Source organism: Phyllobates terribilis, unplaced genomic scaffold (genome assembly GCF_046119375.1).
Source record: "Phyllobates terribilis strain yellow unplaced genomic scaffold, ASM4611937v1 Scaffold_7__3_contigs__length_470593459, whole genome shotgun sequence".
Taxonomy (NCBI): Eukaryota; Metazoa; Chordata; class Amphibia; order Anura; family Dendrobatidae; genus Phyllobates; species Phyllobates terribilis.
The window spans coordinates 431634619-431656756 of record NW_027362767.1 but is presented as its reverse complement, the minus strand read 5'-3'; the positions used below and the strand labels follow the sequence as shown (position 1 = coordinate 431656756).

At 46.6% G+C, this 22138-nt stretch overlaps 1 protein-coding gene across 2 annotated transcripts in view; it reads right to left on the bottom strand.

The window, feature by feature from the left end:
- Positions 1-12169: 12169 nt before the first annotated feature.
- The window catches only part of LOC141155249 (class I histocompatibility antigen, F10 alpha chain-like), a 32359-nt gene continuing 22390 nt past the window's right edge, over positions 12170-22138 (bottom strand). The window contains exons 5-8 of one of the 2 annotated variants that reach the window (XM_073642048.1): positions 21559-21654; positions 14357-14383; positions 13407-13438; positions 12170-13322 (exon numbers count right to left, since the gene is read on the bottom strand). In XM_073642048.1, coding sequence (XP_073498149.1) covers positions 13413-13438; positions 14357-14383; positions 21559-21654 — 149 coding nt within the window. In that variant the 3' untranslated portion in view covers positions 12170-13322; positions 13407-13412. Of the gene's footprint in view, positions 13323-13406; positions 13439-14356; positions 14384-21558; positions 21655-22138 lie in introns of those variants that run through there. The other variant, XM_073642049.1, reaches the window with a different exon arrangement.

The window sequence follows — 22138 nt, the reverse complement described above, 5'->3', positions numbered from 1 at the left end:
CGATTTTGCAGGTTTTCCCACCTACAATGAATGGAGAGGTCTGTAATTTTTATCGTAGGTACACTTCACCTGTGAGAGACCGAGTTTAAAAATAAAATCCAGAAAAATCACATTGTATGATTTTTACATAATTAATTTGCATTTTATTGCATAAAATAAGTATTTGATCCAATAGAAAAATAGAACTTAATATTTGGTACAGAAACCTTTGTTTGCAATTACAGAGGTCAGATATTTCCTGTAGTTCTTGACCAAGTTTGCACACAATAAAGCAGGGATTTTGGCTCTCTCCTCCATACGGATCTTCTCCAGATCTCTCAGGTTTCGGGGCTGTCACTGGGCAACATTGAGTTTCAGCTCCCTCCAAAGATTTTCTATTGGGTTCAGGTCTGGAGACTGACTAGGCCACTCCAGGACCTTTAGATGCTTCTTACAGACCCACTCCTTAGTTGCCCTGGCTGTGTGTTTTGGGCCATTGTCATGCTGGAAAACCCAGCCATGACCCATCTTCAATGCTCTTACTGCGGGAAGGAGGTTGTTGGACAAAATCTCGCGAAACCTGGCCCCATCCATCCTTCCTTCAATACGGTGCAGTTGTCCAGTCCCCTTTGCAGAAAAGCACCCCCAAAATATGATGTTTCACACACCATGCTTCACGGTTGGGACGGTGTTCTTGGGGTTATACTCATTCTTCTTCTTACTCCAAACACGGCGAGTGGAGTTGATACCAAAAAGTTCTGTTTTGGTCTCATCTGACCATATGACCTTCTCCCAGATGGTCATTGGTGAACTTCAAACGGGCCTGGACATGTGCTAGCGTGAGCAGGGGGACCTTGCGTGCCCCGCAGGATTTAAATCCATGACGGTGTAGTGTGTTACTAACAGTAATGTTTAAGACTGTGGTGCCAGCTCTCTATAGGTCATTGACCATGTGTCCTCCTGTGTAGTTCTGGGCTGATTCCTGACCTTTCTCAGAATCCTCCTTACCCCACGAGGCGAGATCTTGCATGGAGCCCCAGACAGAAAAAGATTGTGAAGTCATCTAGCATTTATTCCACTTTCTAATAATTGTGCCAACAGTTGTTGCCTTCTCACCAAGCTGCTGCCTTTTGTCCTGTAGCCCATCCCAGCTTTGTGCAGGTCTAAAATTTTGTCCCTGGTGTCCTTAGACAGCTCTTTGGTCTTGGCCATGGTGGAGAGGTTGGAGTGTGATTGATTGATTGTGTGGACAGGTGTCTTTTATACAGGTAACGAGTTCAAACAGGTGGAATTAATAAAGGTAATGAGTGCATAGTAGGAGGGCTTCTTAAAGAAAAACTAACAGGTGTGTGAGAGCCAGAATTCTTGCTGGTTGGTAGCTGATCAAATACTTATTTCATGCAATAAAATGCAATTTAATCATGTAAAAATCATACAATGTGATTTTCTTTTTTTTCTTTTTAGATTCTGTCTCTCACAGGTGAAGTGATCTATGATAAAAATTACAGCCCTCTCCATTCTTTGTAGGTGGAACCTAGAAAATCAGTAGTGTATCAAATACTTATTTTCCCCACTGTATATACATATATACACATATAAAGGATACAAAAAGAGAATCAGATGGTGATAGATATATACTGTATACGTGTAACCCAATCAGGGTTGCGAAATATCTGATGGATTTCGAAGGTGCCCCACATTTTGGGCTAATGTAAGGCAATATTTTGGCTAAAGATAAACAGGATAAATAATGCAGCCCACTGAGTGTTCAAAATCCTCCAACATACTGTAGGTTGCCTCTCAGACAACGAAAAAAGAGGGGAACATTTTTAAATAAAGCATCCAAAATTCAGTTGTTCATTTAACCCATTAGGGGTCTGTGAATGCAAACGGAAGGTCCCTGTGTTTCTATGTGCGGCCTTGTGTTTGTACACAGGATTGCCACTATATATTGTGTGATTGTTGCTTCTTGACTGGGAACATATAGGAAGTTTCCTTTTTAATAAGGTATTAATAAAGGATAGATTTTTTATCGGATGAGAATAACTTTTTATATCAGATACGTTCACAACGCTATTAACCTGCAGATTAACCTCATAGATGCAGGTTAATGGCATTTTTTCACTTGACAGGTTCACTTTAAATTAGATACTTTATTATTAGCTTACAAAATATACAGAGCGCCATCTGATGGTAGATTGCAGAGTTTGGGGGTCGTCTGACGAACTGTCTGCTGCCCTTGGACCAAAGAACTATTTTACTTTCATCAGTCCGCAAAATGTTTCTCCATTTCCCTTTAGGCCAGTTGATGTTTTCTTTGGCAATTTGTATCCGCTTCAGTACATGTCTTTTTTTTAACAGTGGGACTTTGCGGGGACTTCTTGCTAAGAGATTAGCTTCACACAGGCGTCTTCTAACTGTCACAGTCCTCACAGGTAACTTGGGACTGTCTGTGATCATCCTGGAGCTGATCATTGGCTGAGCCTTTCACATTCTAGCTATTCTTCTATCCATACGAATGGTAGTCTTCCGTTTTCTTCCACGTCTCTCTGGTTTTACGTTTCATTAAAGCATTGGAGATCATTTTAGCTGAACAGCCGATCATTGTCTGCACTGCTTTATAAGTTTTACCCTCTCCAATCAACTTTTTAATCAAAGTACGCTGTTCTTCTGAACAATGTCTCAAACGACCCATATTTCTCAGGCTTTCAAGGAGAAATGCATGTACAACATGTGCTGGCTTCACCCTTACATAAGGGCCACCTGATTCACACCTGTTTCCTCACATAATGATTGACCTCACTAATTGACCTCCACACTGCTATTATTTTGAACACATCCGTACAATTAATTATTCAAATACACAAAAACCTGCAGATCATGAATGCGGAGTCTGGGGGTTTTCTTACAATCTACTGCACCAACTGGTAAATTGTTTGACATGTGGTGATATAATCTATAACAAAAATAGTGATTCATCTGGTTAGTCATATTGCTATTATTTTGAACACTACGGTATGGGCAGTGAAGTCTGAAACTCCTGGGCAGAGGTAGCCAGAAGCGTTAAGGCCCCAACCTGATAGGAACCGTCTGGGACATGCTCGGGGGTCAGTAACTGGTTCTGTTACACCGCTGGATGATGAGGATCCAGAAGGCAGCATTCTGGGCACACTGACTGCGGGTGACAGCGGATAAGTAGGCTGTCGCCCCGGGGGATAACAACCCACCCATGACCCTCACAGTAACCCTTTCCCTTTACCCTGACAGACAGCGGATACCACTTTCCCATCACTCTGACAGGCTATGGGTAACACTTTCCTCTCACCCTGACAGACTGTGGGACACATTTTCCCAACAAACATGCTGACAGGGTATGGGTACTGCTTTCCGATCACCCTGACAGGCTGTGGGCAACACATTTCCTTCACCCTGACAGGCTGTGGGACACACTTTCCCACCATCCTGACAGGCTGTGGAAAAAACATTTCCTGCCTTCCCTGATACCTCAGGAGCAGTGCTAATCATGGGGCAGCTACCACCGGCCATGTCAAAGTCCGTCGTGACACTGGTCTGCTGCACAAGACCACTTGCTTCATGATCCCCATGGCTGCTCCTGATCCCCGCAGCGTGACGTAGCTGAGTTCTCCTATACCACGAGACACCTTATCATTATGCATCACATTGACATCCAAGTTATCTTCATTTGAATCACATGAAGGCCGGATCTGGGGGGGTTGTCAGGAGCGCATTAAGCAGCCAACTGTTCCAGATCGGTCCCCAATAAAAAATTTGTGCGGAGATTCTTGAATACCTCTTCTTCCCTTAACCCCCTCTCAGCACCTCAGTCTAGGAAAATCCGGGTCATTGGTAAAGGTCGGCGAACACCCCCAATCCCGGTGACAGTAAGGGTCTTCCCAGGGATAAGTTCTTCAGGGAACCCAAATTCAGGGCCCGTGAGAGTTCATTCTGCATCGGTGTCCTTGAGCCCCACAGTGACGATGTTGCCCACAGTAACCGGTTGCAAGTTTTCACGGGCCCTCGCAATCGCTCCACCCACAAAAAGGACTGTCATATTAGGACCCTGGGCCTCGGATGTGGGGTTCCTCTTCTGCCTCTCCGGGCAGGTGATGCTAATATGTTCAGGTGTATAGCACCGGCGGGAGTCGGATGCAGGTTCGTCGCAGGTATAGCACTGGCGGGAGTCAGATGCAGGTCCTTGGCAGGTATAGCACCGGCGGGAGTCAGATGCAGGTCCGTCGCAGGTATAGCACAGGCAGGAGTCAGATGCTGGTCCGTGGTAGGTATAGCACCGGCGGGAGTCAGATGCAGGTCCGTCGCAGGTATAGCACCGGCGGGAGTCAGATGCAGATCCGTCGCAGGTATAGCACTGGCAGGAGTCAGATGCAGGTGCGTCGCAGGTATAGCACCGGCGGGAGTCAGATGCAGGTCCGTCGCAGGTATAGCACTGGCAGGAGTCAGATGCAGGTCCGTCGCAGGTATAGCACCGGCGGGAGTCAGATGCAGGTGCGTCGCAGGTATAGCACCGGCGGGAGTCAGATGCAGGTCGGTCGCAGGTATAGCACCGGCGGCAGTCAGATGCAGGCCGGGTGCTGGAAGATGGGGTGAGACCCCCCGAGGACCGGCTGGTAGGGGCATTGGGTGTCGGCTTACCCCCTTTCTAGCTGGCGAGGGCAGACTTCCGCACCTCAGGTGTATAGTTGGCCTCATAGGTATCGGCAATCTGTGCGCCCTCCCTTGGCTCCCGGTCCATCACAAACTGTCGCAACTAACAAATAAAGTTGCACTCTGTATTTTTTTTACGGTAAAGCATGTAATCATGAAATATATGATATTTGAGTTACATTACTACTCTAGAAAATAGGAAAAAAACGACGATAATAATCGTTCCCGCATTTAACCCTGTTAAGTGAACAAAGTAGAAGTAGATTGTTGATCCGGCCATTTGTCTCCGCTGTTGCATTCAGACACCGGCATTACATATACACCTCTGATTCTAAAACACATGGAATCTACTATATAATTGTCTTATCCCGTCTTTCTGTCTGTCCTGGAAATCCCGTGTCGCTCATTGGCCAATCAGCGCCGCGGGATTTCTGAAAAAAGATGGCGGCCGTTAGCGGCTCATTTGGCGGACGGAGGTCAGCGGCGATGCAGTGGGGAGATGAGCGGCGCTAGCAGCACAACTACCCCGACCGGCGCCGCTGACCTCCATGCGGCTAACGTCGGAAGATCAGCGGCTTGGCCCGCTGATCTCCCGACAGCAAGTGTGAACGGAGGACCGGGGAGCGGCGCCGCCGGTCGGGATGCTTCTGCTGCGAGTAGCCGCTCATCTCCCGGCTTCTCGCAGCAGAAGGAGCCGCACAGGCAGCGCCGCTCCCCGGTCCTCGCTAATACGGAGCCACACAAGCAGCGCCGCTCCCGGGCCCACACTAATACGACGCTGATTGGTCGCGGTGGCCGGCCGACCGCAACCAATCAGCGAGATGGGCGGCAAATTTAAACGCCGCTCTGCTGATTGGTCGCGGTGGCCGGCCGACCGCAACCAATCAGCGAGATGGGCGGCAAATTTAAACGCCGCTCTGCTGATTGGTCGCGGTGGCCGGCCGCGACCATTCAGCGATTTTGGTGCCAATTTGAAACACCGCTCTGCTGATTGGTCGCGGTCTCCGGCCGCGACCAATCAGCAGTATTGGCGCCAAATTTAAACCTCGCTTTGCTAATTGGTCGCGGTTGCCGGCATCGACCAATCAGCGATTTTGGCGCCAAATTTAAATACCGCTCTGCTGATTGCGCCTGGTCGGCCGCATACCTATTCTAGAATACCCGATGCGTTAGAATCGGGCCACCATCTAGTATATATATATATATCCCGATACCATCACTGCCAACTCCTCCACAATAACAAAAGGACTACCACCTGCCACCACCAATCCTTTATACAGGCCGTTTGGACAGCGGTTACAGGCAGCGTACGGCTTCAGGGGTGCGGTTTACATTACATTTATATATTTAATCCGGAAGGGTTGGGGCAGTGTTTATAAAAAATATGCAAAGATGTTACAAAATGGGAACAAAACAATACGGTACATTTGTCCCTTCGCTACGATGCCAAAAATATATCTCCCATAAATATCAGATCGATGCAAACCCCAATATTCATCACTGACCCCCGGCTCCAGACAGGCTGAGATAATTATGTTGAACAGTCGAGCCCCTGCGCTTCTCCACCTCTGAGGATACGAATCCTGGACTTGTTGGCTGGTTCTCAACAGATCTCTGCTGTAATTATCTTTTCGCGGCAAGATGTCCTACTTCAATGGAGGTTTAAGTGTCAGCTCTTTTTCACTTCCCCAATAATAATTAATCCCATATGTACAATGTGAGGGTGATATGTCCCCTCTCTGGAGATGGTCTTTCTGGATTTTACAATTTTTCTCTACGACAATTTCACAATGTAGAAATCAGTAAGCAGGAGCTCCCTCTTGTGGTAGATTATATTAATGTATTTTTGATATAGATATCAATGAGCAGGAGCCCCTTCTGTTTTCACAATATAGAAATAATTTAGTAGGAGCTCCCTCTTGAGGTTAATTCTGTTAATGTTTTACAGTATAGAAATCAATGAGCAGGAGCTCCCTCTTGTGGCCGATTGTATAATGTTTTCACAATATAGAAACTATTGCGCAGGAGCTCCCTCTTCGGCCTGAATATTTAATTTTTTTCACAACATAGAAATCAATGAGCAGGAGCTCCCTCTTGTGGTGAATTAATGTTTTCACAATATAGAAATCAATGAGCAGGAGCTCCCTCTTGTGGTGAATTAATGTTTTCCTGACATAGAAATTAATCAGTGGGAGCTCCCTCTTGTGGTGGATTATATTATTGTTTTTCTGCTATAGAAGTCAATGATCCGGAGCTCCCTCTTGTGGCGGATTATATTATTTTTTTCACAATATAGAAATTGTAATGCACACGCCCAGCCTGAGCGGCGTGTGCGTGTATATGTAGTGATTCCACTGGACCGTGCCAGAGAGTGAATGCCTGGAGGGTCATAACTAGGTATTCACCCGATCCGACCAGGGTCGCACGACGGCATACGATGCCAGTGCACCAAGGAGGAACCGAGCAGAGGGACCAGGTGCTACTCCAGGACAGACCCCGGACACGGCTGTTGACCCACACAGGGGAATACAGGAACAGACAGGCTAGGCTGGCACACAGACTGGTGGGAATAGGCAGGCACGACTGTTATGCAGGCAGGCGGGTATGCAGGCAGGGGGGTACAGGCAAGCACGGCTAGAGTGCAGACAGGGAGGCACTAGCAGGTAGGAACACAGGCGGGATAGGACCCAGTACACACTGGGACTCAGGAACAGAACCACAGACGTGGCGGACAAACTCAGCAGAGTGAGGCCGCCCAGAGTGGTGAGCGAGAGCAGGGCAAGACGAGACCGCCAAGAGCGGTGAGCGAGAGAAGAGCAGGACGAGGCCACCTGGAGCGGTGAGCGAGAGTAGAGCAGGACGAGGCCGCCTGGAGCGGTGAGCAAGAGTAGAGCAGGACGAGGCCACCTGGAGCGGTGAGCAAGAGTAGAGCAGGACAAGGCCGCCTGGAGCAGTGAGCAAGAGTAGAGCAGGACAAGGCCGCCTGGAGCGGTGAGCAAGAGTAGAGCAGGACGAGATCACCTGGAGCGGTGAGCAAGAGTAGAGCAGGACGAGATCGCCTGGAGCGGTGAGCAAAAGTAGAGCAGGACGAGACCGCCTGGAGCGCTGAGCAAGAGTAGAGCAGGACGAGGCCGCCTGGAGCGGTGAGCAAGAGTAGAGCAGGACAAGGCCGCCTGGAGCGGTGAGCAAGAGTAGAGCAGGACGAGATCGCCTGGAGCGGTGAGCAAGAGTAGAGCAGGACGAGATCGCCTGGAGCGGTGAGCAAGAGTAGAGCAGGACGAGGCCGCCTGGAGCGGTGAGCAAGAGTAGAGCAGGACAAGGCCGCCTGGAGCGGTGAGCAAGAGTAGAGCAGGACAAGGCCGCCTGGAGCGGTGAGCAAGAGTAGAGCAGGACGAGATCTCCTGGAGCGGTGAGCAAGAGTAGAGCAGGACGAGACCGCCTGGAGCGGTGAGCAAGAGTAGAGCAGGACGAGGCCGCCTGGAGCGGTGAGCAAGAGTAGAGCAGGACGAGACCGCCTGGAGCGGTGAGCAAAGGGTCAGAGCAGAGCGAGACTGCCGGAGCAGCGAGCAAAGGGTCAGAGCAGAGCGAGACTGCCGGAGCAGCGAGCAAAGGGTCAGAGCAGAGCGAGACTGCCAGAGCAGCGAGCAAAGGGTCAGAGCAGAGCGAGACTGCCGGAGCAGCGAGCAAATGGTCAGAGCAGAGCGAGACTGCCGGAGCAGCGAGCAAAGGGTCAGAGCAGAGCGAGACTGCCGGAGCAGCGAGCAAAGGGTCAGAGTAGAGCGAGACTGCCGGAGCAGCGAGCAAAGGGTCAGAGCAGAGCGAGACTGCCGGAGCAGCGAGCAAAGGGTCAGAGCAGAGCGAGACTGCCGGAGCAGCGAGCAAAGGGTCAGAGCAGAGCGAGACTGCCGGAACTGCGAGCAAAGGGTCAGAGCAGAGCGAGACTGCCGGAGCAGCGAGCAAAGGGTCAGAGCAGAGCGAGACTGCCGGAGCAGCGAGCAAAGAGTCAGAGCAGAGCGAGACTGCCGGAGCAGCGAGCAAAGGGTCAGAGCGGAGCAAGAACCGCAGGAGCGGAGAGCGAGGCAGGGCAGAGGGGACAGGGCTCTGTTCACATGGAACAGACAGGAAGGGAAAGGCAGAACCAGATACCCACAAGGTACTTGCAGTGAAATAGCGAGTGGACCACAAACTCACAAACGGGAGTACAGTGACAACGAACAGGATTTAGGTACGAGTTCGGACTCTGCAGAAAAAGGAAAGGTACGGACATAGAGAAAAACAGGAAACAGGCTAGAAGAGTATACAGACAAGAACAGACACAGTAGCAAGATACAGGAGCGGGTCTAGGTATGCAGCCCCTAGAAGGTGGAAGGAACAGGCTAGGAGCGTGTTCAGACAGGACAGACGAGATACAGGAGCGGGTCTAGGTATGCAGCCCCTAGAAGGCGGAAGGAACAGGCAAGGAGCGTGTTCAGACAGGCCTAGAAATACAGCCTCCAGGAAAGGCAGGCAAGCAAACACAGAAAGGGACCAGGCACATTCAGAGTGAAAGAGCACACTGAATGAAACACAATGCTCAGGCAGGGTTTCCTGGGAGGAGCTGGGTTAAATACCAGGTGACAGACAGCAATAGGCTGAGGACGCACAAGGGGTGTGCCCGCAGCAGGTACAAGAAACAGGAAGTGATCGGGCACCACCCTTAAGCAGCAGAAACAGAGGCAAGCAAACAGCATGGAGGGAAGCCAGGCTAGCAGACTGGACTGGAGATCAAGTGCGCGCTCTTGCACAGTGGGAGATGGACCACTATGCAAGGACGCCGCCAGGTATGTTACAGAAATCAATGAGCAGGAGCTCCCTCTTGTGGCGGATTATATTATTTTTTTCACAATATAGAAATCAATGAGCAGGAGCTCCCTCTTGTGGTGGATTATATTAATGTTTTTCTGATATAGAAATTAATGAGCAGGAGCTCTCTCTTGTGTCGGATTTTATGAATGTGTTCACAACAAAGAAATCAATGAGCAGGAGCCCCCTATTGTGGTGGATTGTATTAACTCCTTCATGACCGGGCTATTTTCCGTTTTTTCGTTTTCATTTTTTGCTCCCCTTCTTCCCAGAGCCATAACTTTTTTATTTTTCAGTCAATATGAGGCCATGTGAGGGCTTGTCTTTTGCAAGACGAGTTGTACTTTTGAGCCATACCATTGGTTTTACCATATTGTGTACTGGAAAATGGGAAAAAAATTCCAAGTGTGGTGAAACTGAAAAAAAAGTGCAATTCCACTATTGTTTTTTTTTTTATTGTTCACTAAATGCTTAAACTACCCTGCCATTATGATTCTCCAGGTCATTACGAGTTCGTAGACACCAAACATGTATAGGTTCTTTAGGGTCTTTTTTATTTAAGTGGTGAAAAAAAAATATCCAAATTTGTAAAAAAAAATAAATGGCGCCATTTTCCAAGACCCGTAGCGTTTCCATTTTTCGTGATCTGGGGCCGGGTGAGGGCTTATTTTTTGCGCGTTGGGCTGACGTTTTTATTGATACCATTATGGGGTAGATCCGATGTTTTGATCGCTCGTTATTGTATTTTATTGCAATGTTGCGGCGACCAAAAAAAACGTAATTCTGGCGTTTTTAATTTTTTTCTCGTTACGCCGTTTACCGATTGGATTAATTCTTTTTATATATTGATAGATCGGGAGATTCTGAGTGCGGTGATACCAAATATGTGTATATTTGATTTTTTTTTTTTATTGTTATATTTTATTTTATATTTTTTTTATTATTTTTAAAAACTTTTTTTTTCCACTTCTTTTTGCATGCTTCAATAGTCTCCATGGGAAACTAGAAGCTGCAGGTGTCTGATCGCCTGTGCTACACACAGCAGAGCTTCATCCCGGCAATGACAACCACAGAGGTCTCCTGCAGACCCCGGGTTGTCATGCCAACCGATCAGCGACCCACGGTCATGTGACACGGGCGCCGATGGGCAGCGTTAGTGACGCGCTTCCTGTAAGATCGAGTTAAATGCAGCTGTCAGAGATTTAACTAGTTAACAGCCGCGGGTGGATCGCGATTCCACCCGCGGCTGTTGGGGCAAATGACAGCTGTACAGATCAGCTGTCATGTGCCCGGAAAGGAGCGGGCTCAGCTCTGGAACCCGCACCAAAGGGAAAGAGCCGACATGTGTCGTACTATTACGACACACGTCAGAAAGGGGTTAAATGGCTTCTCCACTGCTAAGACAACCCCTTCTCGAACTAAATGTTTGGCCCCAATAAAATAAAAAAAATTATACTCACCTCCAATGCTGGCGCCGTCCCTGCGGTGTCGGCACTCGCTCTCTCCGGGGCTCCCGCGCTGTTGTTGTGACACATGATGCCGACGCCCAATCAGGGCTGGCGGTACTGTCCCCACCTGTGTACGGATTGAACATGAAGAGGAGGTCCGGGCTGCAGCCGATCTCTGACTCACTCTTCATGGTCAATCCTTATGTAGGCGGAGACAGTGAGGCCAGCGCTGATTGGGCGTCTGGCTCATGTGTCACAACGACCGAACGGGAGCCCCGGGACAGCGACTGCCGACACCATGGGATCGGCACAAGCATGGGTGGTGAGCATAGCTTTTCTTATTTTATCGGGGTCAAACATTTAGTTCAAGAAGGGGTATAGAAATAACGAGCGGGAGCTCCCTCTTGTGGTGGATTATATTAATAGTTTCACAATATAGAAATCATTGAGCAGCAGCTCCCTCTTGTGGTGGATTGTATTAAAAGGGTATTCCCATCTCCAAGATCCTATCCCCATTAAGTAGTAGGTGTAATAATATTAATAATATTAGCAAATACCTTCAATTAGAAATGTAGTATAGTTCTCCTGATAACCTATGTTACTTAGCCCATGTGCATGGCATTGCAGTTGCTTCAGTATCCCTGAATGCTGTGCCTCAGCCTCTATCTCCTGTTGACAGATTCCCTTTAATGTTTTTCTGATATAGAAATCAATGAGCAGGAGCTCCCTCTTGTGGTGGATTATATTAATTTTTTCACATTATAGAAATGAATGAGCAGGAGCTCCCTCTTGTGGTGGATTGTATTAAAAGGGTATTCCCATCTCCAATATCCTATCCCCAATTTGTAGTAGGTGTAATAATATTAATAATATTAGCAAATACCTTCAATTAGAAATGTTGTATAGTTCTCCTGATAACCTATGTTGCTTACCTCATACACAGGGCATTGCAGTTGCTTAGGTGTCCCTGGATTCTGTGTTTTAGCCTCTATCTCCTGCTGTCTTCAGATTACATAGCGGGGAGTGGGAGCTCCCTCTTGTGGTGGATTGTATTAATGTTTTCACACTATAGAAATCAATGAGCAGGAGCTCCCTCTTGTGGTGGATTGTATTAATGTTTTCACACTATAGAAATCAATGAGCAGGAGCTCCCTCTTGTGGTGGATTGTATTAATATTTTAACAATATAGAAATCAATGGGCAGGAGCTCCCTCCTCTGGCGGCATATATATATTATTTTTTCACAATATATTATTAGTATTTAATTTTAGAGCACTATTGATTCCATGTTGCTGCACATACAAAACACAAATATAAGTTACAGTGAACAAATTAACAATGACCGACTGGTACAGAGGGGAGAGGGCCTATAAAAATCAATGAGCAGGAGCTCCCTCTTGTGGTAGATTACATTAATGTTTTTCTGATATAGAAATAAATGAGCAAGAGCTCCCTCTTGTGGTGAATTAATGTTTTCCTGCTATAGAAATCAATGAGCTAGAGCTCCCTCTTCTGGTAGATAATAATATTAACCATTAATGTTAGCTGTTATACTATTTATAATATTAGAAAGTTAATTAATGGAGTTTAGCTTATTACATATTGGTCAATGTGTCGGTTTTTCTCCAGTGATTTTCACATAGTAAAACAATAAATAAATAGTAAATCTTCTGCTATTCACTGTAATGTTAATCAAGGGCGGCACAAGGCGTCCGTGTGCTATCAGTGATTTCCACGGATCCATACACTTCAATGGTAATTTTAATCCATGAACACATGTCTGCAGAATAACTTGGACATGTGAACAGCCCCAATAGACTGTAATGGGTTCATGTTCTGTCTGTGAAAGTAGTCACGTGCTGGAAGGTGAAGGAGAGCGAAGAACAATCACCCCCATCTACAGCTATGGGAAGACTGCAGGACACGGGAGGATGTCCGCATTTATTAATCCCCTCCCAGCCCCCCGTTTATAATGCCTCGGTGTCTGGTGAGACCTCAGATTATAATAAATAATAAATGGCAAATGTTTTTTTTTTTTTGTTTCGGCCTGAACTTATTTAAACTGAATAGTATATACCGTCCGCTGCAAGAAAATCAGCCCGAAACGAACGTCAGGTCAGCTCATCTCTATTCAACATCTATAGGAAATACTGAGCCGAGGGAAACGTTCCCTACTGGATCTCCTATAGGAGACAGGTGCGTCGGTGAAAACAAGAATAAATAAAAAATATCTGACAAATTGCCCTAAACTTCTTTCGGACATATTGCGCCTTCTTCAGGACGACGCGCCCAAGATCGAGCGCATGTGAGGAATGGCAGATGAAGGGGAACGTCACAGCCGATGGCAATGGAGGCTCCGATCTTCTGCTCCTAGAGATTAAATGATAATAAGAGTCATTTATATCCTTCATGTCAGAGGTCGAGAGTCTTTATTATCAGGGTCCGGATATTTACCTACAGTTATAAATCAGGCGACGCGTCCGAAGCTGTGAAAAATGCAAAAAAAATATTTGTCTTGTAAAATAACAGCAGAAAAACTGAAGAACGACATTGATAAATGCAGAAAGGATTTCATATCTGCTTCTCCGAGCTCCGTCTGGGCCGTTATTATACAGAATATAGCACTTATATAATAATCTTCTCATTGGATGAGGCGGATTTTCTTGCTTTTTCTTGGTCACCATTATGTTATATTCTAAGGGGTGATAATATGAAGCCTTAATGCAGCACATGGCCCCGAGCTGTGATTTTAGGTTTCTGGTTGTTAAACACTTAATAAATGAGAAATTTTGCTGCAAAATAATATTTTTTTTTTAGTAACGGTCAGAAATCAGTTCTGAGATTTGCAGATTAATAAGGGACGTAAGTTTTGGCCTACGAGATTTGCAGATTAATAAGTTTTGGCCTTCGATTACTTGTTATTATGTCGTATTCATGGTCAGATCTTACTCCACTGAACACGGTGTATACTATATACTTGTAGGACCAGCGGACGCCCCCGGTGGTGATATTACTACACTATTAGTCCGCCATCACAGTGGCGGTGCGGCGGAGGGAAGGACATTTCCAGCCAGAGAAGATCTGTAGATAAGGCGTTTCTTCTTGCTAATCTATGACAGATCCTTACAACTTCCCGCAGTCCTAAAAACTATCTAACCCCCATCACAAGTGCCCCGAACTAATAAAAGTACCGTATCTAACCATCACATACGCTACCGCACTGGATATAAATATAATAGCAGTAATACCCCAAGACATACTGAGAGGGAATGTAGATTGTGAGCCCCAATGGGGACAGTGATGATGAGGTCTGGAATTAATGGCGCTAAATAAGAGACTAAAAATATGTATATTAGACCCATAATAGTGAATGCCGGGATCAGAGCCCAGAGCTGAATACTCACTGCCGGCTGCCATGTAATTCTGCCTTTCTGAAATAAGAAGAGGAGATGGGATTAAATACAGAAAACTCAGGAACAAAATTAGTTTTAAGAAAGTTACAAAGATCCTCTTTCCTTCTGAGTATATAAGTGTATATATAATATAATTTTCTACAGATAACACGATCATGGAGACGTTTATTTCTCTACTGTATCTTGGACTGATTTGAGCTTCTCTCATCTTTCCTCGGCTCTCGGTCTTCGCCTCGGACGTCTCGGCTCTCGGTCACCGCCTCGGACGTCTCGGCTCTCGGTCACCGCCTCGGACGTCTCGGCTCTCGGTCTTCGCCTCGGACGTCTCGGCTCTCGGCCATCACCTCGGACATCTCGGCTCTCGGTCTTCGCCTCGGACGTCTCGGCTCTCAGTCATTGCCTCAGACGTCTCGGCTCTCGGTCACCGCCTCGGACGTCTCGGCTCTCGGTCTTCGCCTCGGACGTCTCGGCTCTCGGTCACCGCCTCGGACGTCTCGGCTCTCGGCCATCGCCTCGGACGTCTCGGCTCTCGGCCATCGCCTCGGACGTCTCGGCTCTCTGTCATCGCCTCGGACATCTCGGCTCTCTGTCATCGCCTCGGACGTCTCGGCTCTCGGTCTTCGCCTCGGACGTCTCGGCTCTCGGTCACCGCCTCGGACGTCTCGGCTCTCGGCCATCGCCTCGGACGTCTCGGCTCTCGGCCATCGCCTCGGACGTCTCGGCTCTCTGTCATCGCCTCGGACATCTCGGCTCTCTGTCATCGCCTCGGACGTCTCGGCTCTCGGCCATCGCCTCGGACGTCTCGGCTCTCGGTCATCGCCTCGCACGTCTCGGCTCTCGGCCATCGCCTCGGACGTCTCGGCTCTCTGTCATCGCCTCGGACATCTCGGCTCTCTGTCATCGCCTCGGACGTCTCGGCTCTCGGCCATCGCCTCGGACGTCTCGGCTCTCGGCCATCGCCTCGCACGTCTCGGCTCTCGGCCATCGCCTCGCACGTCTCGGCTCTCGGCCATCGCCTCGGATGTCTCGGCTCTCGGTCATCTTCATTCACACATCACAGTGACACATCCGGCTGACGCCGTGTTTTCTCGGACAGCACATTGACCAGTAGAGCTTCATTCGTCCATACACACGTCCATTGTAAGAACAGATCAGTGTCGGCTCCGAGAACATCGTCTTCTCAGACGTTTTACAGAATTGGCCATTAAAGTCAATGGGAAGCCATTAAAAATGGATAAAGGAAAGTTCAGAAAGACTAAACTCCTTCTGTTTTTAAAAACAAATGAGAAATGAGAAAAAAAGAGGCTGCAACACGGAAGAAAACCGTAGAAGAAACAAATGACACAAGGATGAAAAACCGTCCATGTTACACAGATGAGCGACTGCAGCTTCAGGCCGGGATCATCCGAGTGTCTGAAATATCATCTGATTTTATTCATCAAAAACCGACTATTATCATCCATATTCCCTCCGTGTGTCATCAGTATTATCATCCATATTCCCTCCGTGTGTCATCAGTATTATCATCCATATTCCCTCCGCGTGTCATCAGTATTATCATCCATATTCCCTCCGCGTGTCATCAGTATTATCATCCATATTCCCTCCGCGTGTCATCAGTATTATCATCCATATTCCCTCCGCGTGTCATCAGTATTATCATCCATATTCCCTCCGCGTGTCATCAGTATTATCATCCATATTCCCTCCGCGTGTCATCAGTATTATCATCCATATTCCCTCCGCGTGTCATCAGTATTATCATCCATATTCCCTCCGCGTGTCATCAGTATTATCATCCATATTCCCTCCGCGTGTCATCAGTATTATCATCCATATTCCCTCCGCGTGTCATCGGTATTATCATCCATATTCCCTCCGCGTGTCATCAGTATTATCATCCATATTCCCTCCGCGTGTCATCGGTATTATCATCCATATTCCCCCGTGTGTCATCGGTATTATCATCCATATTCCCCCGTGTGTCATCGGTATTATCATCAATATTCCCTCTGTGTGTCATCAGTATTATCATCCATATTCCCTCCGCGTGTCATCGGTATTATCATCCATATTCCCCCGTGTGTCATCGGTATTATCATCCATATTCCCTCCGTGTGTCATCGGTATTATCATCCATATTCCCCCGTGTGTCATCGGTATTATCATCAATATTCCCTCTGTGTGTCATCAGTATTATCATCCATATTCCCTCCGCGTGTCATCGGTATTATCATCCATATTCCCTCCGCGTGTCATCAGTATTATCATCCATATTCCCCCGTGTGTCATCAGTATTATCATCCATATTCCCTCTGTGTGTCATCAGTATTATCATCCATATTCCCTCCGTGTGTCATCGGTATTATCATCAATATTCCCTCCGTGTGTCATCGGTATTATCATCCATATTCCCTCCGCGTGTCATCGGTATTATCATCCATATTCCCCCGTGTGTCATCGGTATTATCATCCATATTCCCCCGTGTGTCATCGGTATTATCATCAATATTCCCTCTGTGTGTCATCAGTATTATCATCCATATTCCCTCCGCGTGTCATCGGTATTATCATCCATATTCCCTCCGCGTGTCATCAGTATTATCATCCATATTCCCTCCGTGTGTCATCGGTATTATCATCCATATTCCCCCGTGTGTCATCGGTATTATCATCAATATTCCCTCTGTGTGTCATCAGTATTATCATCCATATTCCCTCCGCGTGTCATCGGTATTATCATCCATATTCCCCCGTGTGTCATCGGTATTATCATCCATATTCCCTCCGTGTGTCATCGGTATTATCATCCATATTCCCCCGTGTGTCATCGGCATTATCATCAATATTCCCTCTGTGTGTCATCAGTATTATCATCCATATTCCCTCCGCGTGTCATCGGTATTATCATCCATATTCCCTCCGCGTGTCATCAGTATTATCATCCATATTCCCCCGTGTGTCATCAGTATTATCATCCATATTCCCGCCGCGTGTCATCAGTATTATCATCCATATTCCCTCCGCGTGTCATCGGTATTATCATCCATATTCCCCCGTGTGTCATCAGTATTATCATCCATATTCCCCCGTGTGTCATCAGTATTATCATCCATATTCCCTCTGTGTGTCATCAGTATTATCATCCATATTCCCTCCGCGTGTCATCAGTATTATCATCCATATTTCCCCGTGTGTCATCAGTATTATCATCCATATTCCCCCGTGTGTCATCAGTATTATCATCCATATTCCCTCCGTGTGTCATCAGTATTATCATCCATATTCCCTCCGTGTGTCATCAGTATTATCATCCATATTCCCCCGTGTGTCATCAGTATTATCATCCATATTCCCCCGTGTGTCATCAGTATTATCATCCATATTCCCTCTGTGTGTCATCAGTATTATCATCCATATTCCCTCCGCGTGTCATCAGTATTATCATCCATATTCCCCCGTGTGTCATCAGTATTATCATCCATATTCCCTCCGTGTGTCATCAGTATTATCATCCATATTCCCTCCGCGTGTCATCAGTATTATCATCCATATTCCCCCGTGTGTCATCGGTATTATCATCCATACTCCCTCCGCGTGTCATCGGTATTATCATCCATATTCCCTCCGTGTGTCATCAGTATTATCATCCATATTCCCTCCGCGTGTCATCGGTATTATCATCCATATTCCCCCGTGTGTCATCAGTATTATCATCCATATTCCCCCGTGTGTCATCAGTATTATCATCCATATTCCCTCTGTGTGTCATCAGTATTATCATCCATATTCCCTCCGCGTGTCATCAGTATTATCATCCATATTCCCCCGTGTGTCATCAGTATTATCATCCATATTCCCCCGTGTGTCATCAGTATTATCATCCATATTCCCTCCGTGTGTCATCAGTATTATCATCCATATTCCCTCCGTGTGTCATCAGTATTATCATCCATATTCCCCCGTGTGTCATCAGTATTATCATCCATATTCCCCCGTGTGTCATCAGTATTATCATCCATATTCCCTCTGTGTGTCATCAGTATTATCATCCATATTCCCTCCGCGTGTCATCAGTATTATCATCCATATTCCCCCGTGTGTCATCAGTATTATCATCCATATTCCCTCCGTGTGTCATCAGTATTATCATCCATATTCCCCCGTGTGTCATCGGTATTATCATCCATACTCCCTCCGTGTGTCATCGGTATTATCATCCATATTCCCTCCGTGTGTCATCAGTATTATCATCCATACTCCCCCGTGTGTCATCGGTATTATCATCCATATTCCCCCGTGTGTCATCAGTATTATCATCCATACTCCCCCGTGTGTCATCGGTATTATCATCCATATTCCCCCGTGTGTCATCAGTATTATCATCCATATTCCCCCGTGTGTCATCAGTATTATCATCCATATTCCCTCCGTGTGTCATCAGTATTATCATCCATATTCCCCCGTGTGTCATCAGTATTATTATCCATATTCCCTCCGTGTGTCATCAGTATTATCATCCATATTCCCTCCGCGTGTCATCGGTATTATCATCCATATTCCCCCGTGTGTCATCAGTATTATCATCCATATTCCCTCCGTGTGTCATCGGTATTATCATCCATATTCCCTCCGCGTGTCATCAGTATTATCATCCATATTCCCCCGTGTGTCATCAGTATTATCATCCATATTCCCCCGTGTGTCATCAGTATTATCATCCATATTCCCTCCGTGTGTCATCGGTATTATCATCCATATTCCCCCGTGTGTCATCAGTATTATTATCCATATTCCCTCCGTGTGTCATCAGTATTATCATCCATATTCCCTCCGTGTGTCATCAGTATTATCATCCATATTCCCCCGTGTGTCATCAGTATTATTATCCATATTCCCTCCGTGTGTCATCAGTATTATCATCCATATTCCCTCCGCGTGTCATCGGTATTATCATCCATATTCCCCCGTGTGTCATCAGTATTATCATCCATATTCCCTCCGTGTGTCATCGGTATTATCATCCATATTCCCTCCGTGTGTCATCAGTATTATCATCCATATTCCCTCCGTGTGTCATCAGTATTATCATCCATATTCCCTCCGCGTGTCATCGGTATTATCATCCATATTCCCCCGTGTGTCATCAGTATTATCATCCATATTCCCTCCGTGTGTCATCGGTATTATCATCCATATTCCCTCCGTGTGTCATCAGTATTATCATCCATATTCCCTCCGTGTGTCATCAGTATTATCATCCATATTCCCCCGTGTGTCATCAGTATTATCATCCATATTCCCTCCGTGTGTCATCAGTATTATCATCCATATTCCCCCGTGTGTCATCAGTATTATCATCCATATTCCCTCCGCGTGTCATCAGTATTATCATCCATATTCCCCCGTGTGTCATCAGTATTATCATCCATATTCCCTCCGCGTGTCATCGGTATTATCATCCATATTCCCTCCGTGTGTCATCAGTATTATCATCCATATTCCCCCGTGTGTCATCAGTATTATTATCCATATTCCCTCCGTGTGTCATCAGTATTATCATCCATATTCCCTCCGTGTGTCATCAGTATTATCATCCATATTCCCCCGTGTGTCATCAGTATTATTATCCATATTCCCTCCGTGTGTCATCAGTATTATCATCCATATTCCCTCCGCGTGTCATCGGTATTATCATCCATATTCCCCCGTGTGTCATCAGTATTATCATCCATATTCCCTCCGTGTGTCATCGGTATTATCATCCATATTCCCTCCGCGTGTCATCAGTATTATCATCCATATTCCCCCGTGTGTCATCAGTATTATCATCCATATTCCCCCGTGTGTCATCAGTATTATCATCCATATTCCCTCCGCGTGTCATCGGTATTATCATCCATATTCCCTCCGCGTGTCATCAGTATTATCATCCATATTCCCTCCGCGTGTCATCAGTATTATCATCCATATTCCCTCCGTGTGTCATCGGTATTATCATCCATATTCCCTCCGCGTGTCATCAGTATTATCATCCATATTCCCCCGTGTGTCATCAGTATTATCATCCATATTCCCTCCGCGTGTCATCAGTATTATCATCCATATTCCCCCGTGTGTCATCAGTATTATCATCCATATTCCCCCGTGTGTCATCAGTATTATCATCCATATTCCCTCCGTGTGTCATCGGTATTATCATCCATACTCCCCCGTGTGTCATCAGTATTATCATCCATACTCCCCCGTGTGTCATCAGTATTATCATCCATACTCCCCCGTGTGTCATCGGTATTATCATCCATACTCCCCCGTGTGTCATCAGTATTATCATCCATACTCCCCCGTGTGTCATCAGTATTATCATCCATATTCCCTCCGTGTGTCATCAGTATTATCATCCATACTCCCCCGTGTGTCATCAGTATTATCATCCATATTCCCTCCGCGTGTCATCGGTATTATCATCCATACTCCCTCCCTGTCCTGTGGAATAACATTGGTCGGTGCGCTCTCCGATCTTCACATGTCGGCATTCGTAGGTCTGAACGCGCTCTTAGGCTGCGCTCACGTATATCCTTTGCATCACTATGAATGGATCATAACTGATGGCCGCACTCATGTAAGGCTGTGTGCACACTACGTCTTTGCTCCAGAGTCGTCAAGCTTTCCTTTTTCCTGAAGCTGCTTTGCTGGCGGCTTTGCCGTATTTTTCTGCGTCGTTTCTCTATGATTTCCATTACAGCGGTGAACAACTACTAAGTGGAAGAATGATCATTACTTCTTTTAAATTGCTTAAAAGTAGTAATAAGTCATGGAACATGTGCACAGCAATCTTGTTTTTACATTGCTGTGTAATATGTTCATTTTTTGTGGCGGTTTTGCAGCGCTTGTTCATGCGGATTCCAGGCAGAATACACCTGAAAAAGTCGTAGTGTGCACATACCCTTAAAATCCATCACTATTCACGGCCAGGGGCTGGACCAGAGCCAGGTCCGAACCTCACATGAAACGTTCACAGCATCTTTGTTAAACGCCAGATGGAAGGACGACTCAGTGACAGCCCCATGTGAACACAGCCTTAGTACCCGTCAAGACTGCAGCAGTTTGAATGGTCTTTACTGTGTGTACAGTGATGATCCCCTAATTTGTGGGGGGTCCCGCTGCACTGAGCCCTTTATTCCTGTACTTACTCATATATATAATGACTCCAGCAATGACAGGTGTGAGAATAAGAACGATGGAGGCCGCAGAGATGATCACAGTCAGATGAGAGGTCTGAGGAGGTTCTAAAGGATAAAAGAAGGAGAATCTGATATAATGATCTGAAATGACCTATATACACATATTGATCAATTTCTGAGAAGCTAATGTCACCTTCCTACCAGAAACTGTCAGTGCACAATGTAAGGAGAGCGAGCAGGAAACAGACCATCCCCGCCCCCAAAACCAATGTCACTCTCGGGGGCCAGCACTGGTCTCTGTTCTCTCTTCGTGCCGGGTTATCTCCTTACAATGCACACAGACAGTGCGCTCTCTTGCCGACTTGTAACTTCTCATCACAGACGACGAGGGAGCGCACTGTCACTGCACATTGAAAACAATATTGCACAGTGACATGATCCTACTGAGCATACGTCGGAATTAACAACCGACGAATGCCAAGGAGAGCAGAGACTAGTCGAGGCCCTGAAATCGACATACTGATGACACTTTGTTTCAAGGTCGGGAGAAAGGCTAAAATAAACTAAAGAAGTTAGAGAGAGTAGAGAG